This window comes from Protopterus annectens, chromosome 10.part0 (assembly GCF_019279795.1).
Source record: "Protopterus annectens isolate FY-2018-M chromosome 10.part0, PAN1.0, whole genome shotgun sequence".
Lineage (NCBI taxonomy): Eukaryota > Metazoa > Chordata > Ceratodontiformes > Protopteridae > Protopterus > Protopterus annectens.
Window position 1 is genome coordinate 322601337 of NC_056744.1, and position 1883 is coordinate 322603219.

Here is a 1883-nt window from a genome sequence, read left to right on the forward strand (position 1 = left end):
CGCATTATATCACAGTTCATGTTATAATGGCAGATAGTATCACGGTGCATGATGTGATGGTACATGGTATCATGATCATCGTGCTTGGTATCATGAAATAAGATACCATAGTACATGGTGCCATGGTACATGCTATCATGATCATATTGTCATGATACAAGGAATCATGATATTATGGTGCATGATATCACAGTGCATGTTATCATGTTATACAGTATCATGGTGCATGGTGTTATGGTACATGGTATCATGGTGCATGATATCACAGTACATGTTATCATGGTGCATGATATCACAGTACATGCTATCATGGCACACAGTATCAGGTGCATGGTGTGATGGTACACAGCATCATGGTGCATGATATCACAGTTCATGTTATAATGGCAGATAGCATCATGGTGCATAGTGTGATGGTACATGGTATCATGGTGCATGATATCACAGTGCATGTTATCATGGTACACAGTATCATGGTACATGGTGTGATGGTGCATGGTATCATGGTGCATGATTTCACAGTGCATGTTATCAAGGTACACAGTATCATGGTGCATGGTGTGATGGTACATGTTATCATGGTTTATGATATCACAGTGCATGTTATCATGGTACATGGTATCATGGTGCATGATATCACAGTTCATGTTATAATGGCAGATAGTATCATGGTGCATAGTGTGATGGTACATGGTATCATGGTGCATGATATCACAGTGCATGTTATCATGGTACACAGTATCATGGTACATGGTGTGATGGTGCATGGTATCATGGTGCATGATTTCACAGTGCATGTTATCAAGGTACACAGTATCATGGTGCATGGTGTGATGGTACATGTTATCATGGTTTATGATATCACAGTGCATGTTATCATGGTACATGGTATCATGGTGCATGATATCACAGTTCATGTTATAATGGCACACAGTATCATGGTGCATGGTGTGATGGTACATGGTATCATGGTGCATGATATCACAGTGCATGTTATCATGGTACACAGTATCATGGTACATGGTGTGATGGTACATGGTATCATGATGCATGATTTCACAGTGCATATTATCAAGTTACACAGCATCATGGTGCATGGTGTGATGGTACATAGTATCATGGTGCATGATATCACAGTGCATGTTATCATGGTACATAGTATCATGGTGCATGTCACAGTTCATGTTATAATAGCACACAGTATCATGGTGCATGGTGTGATGGTATATGGTATCATGGTGCATGAATTCACAGTGCATGTTATCAAGCTACACAGTATCATGGTGCATGGTGTGATGGTACATGGTATCATGGTGCATGATATCACAGTGCATGTTATCATGGTGCACAGTATCATGGTGCATGATATCACAGTGCATGTTATCATGGTACACAGTATCATGGTACATGGTGTGATAGTACATGGCATCATGTTGCATGATATCACAGTGCATGTTATCATGGTACACAGTATCATGTTGTTATGGTACATTGTATCATGGTGCTTGGTATCATGAAACAAGATACCATAGTGCATGGTATCATGGTACATACTATCATTATCATAGTATCATGATACAAGGAATCATGATATTATGGTGCATGATATCACAGTGCATGTTATCATGTTACACAGTATCATGGTGCATGGTGTGATGCTACATGGTATCATGGTGCATGATATCACAGTACATATTATCATGGCACACAGTATCATGGTGCATGGTGTGGTTTTACATGGTATTATGGTGCATGCAATCACAGTGCATGTTGTCATGGTACACAGTATCATGGTGCATGGTGTGATGGTACATGGTATCAATGTGCTTGGTATCATGAAATAAGATACCATAGTGCATGCTACCATGGTACGTGCTATCATG

General features: G+C 39.8%; 1 protein-coding gene across 1 annotated transcript; it reads left to right on the plus strand.

Moving 5' to 3' along the window:
* The first annotated feature begins 338 nt into the window (after positions 1–338).
* LOC122814143 (dynein heavy chain-like) lies at positions 339–1517 on the plus strand. The gene has a single exon (XM_044086757.1). The coding sequence runs from the start codon at positions 339–341 to the stop codon at positions 1515–1517; it is 1179 nt and encodes a 392-aa protein (XP_043942692.1).
* The last annotated feature ends 366 nt before the right edge of the window (positions 1518–1883 follow it).

Coding starts and splice junctions, on each gene's coding strand:
- LOC122814143 (XM_044086757.1), top strand. CDS start 339: ATGGTACACAGCATCATGGTGCATGATATCACAGTTCATGTTATAATG.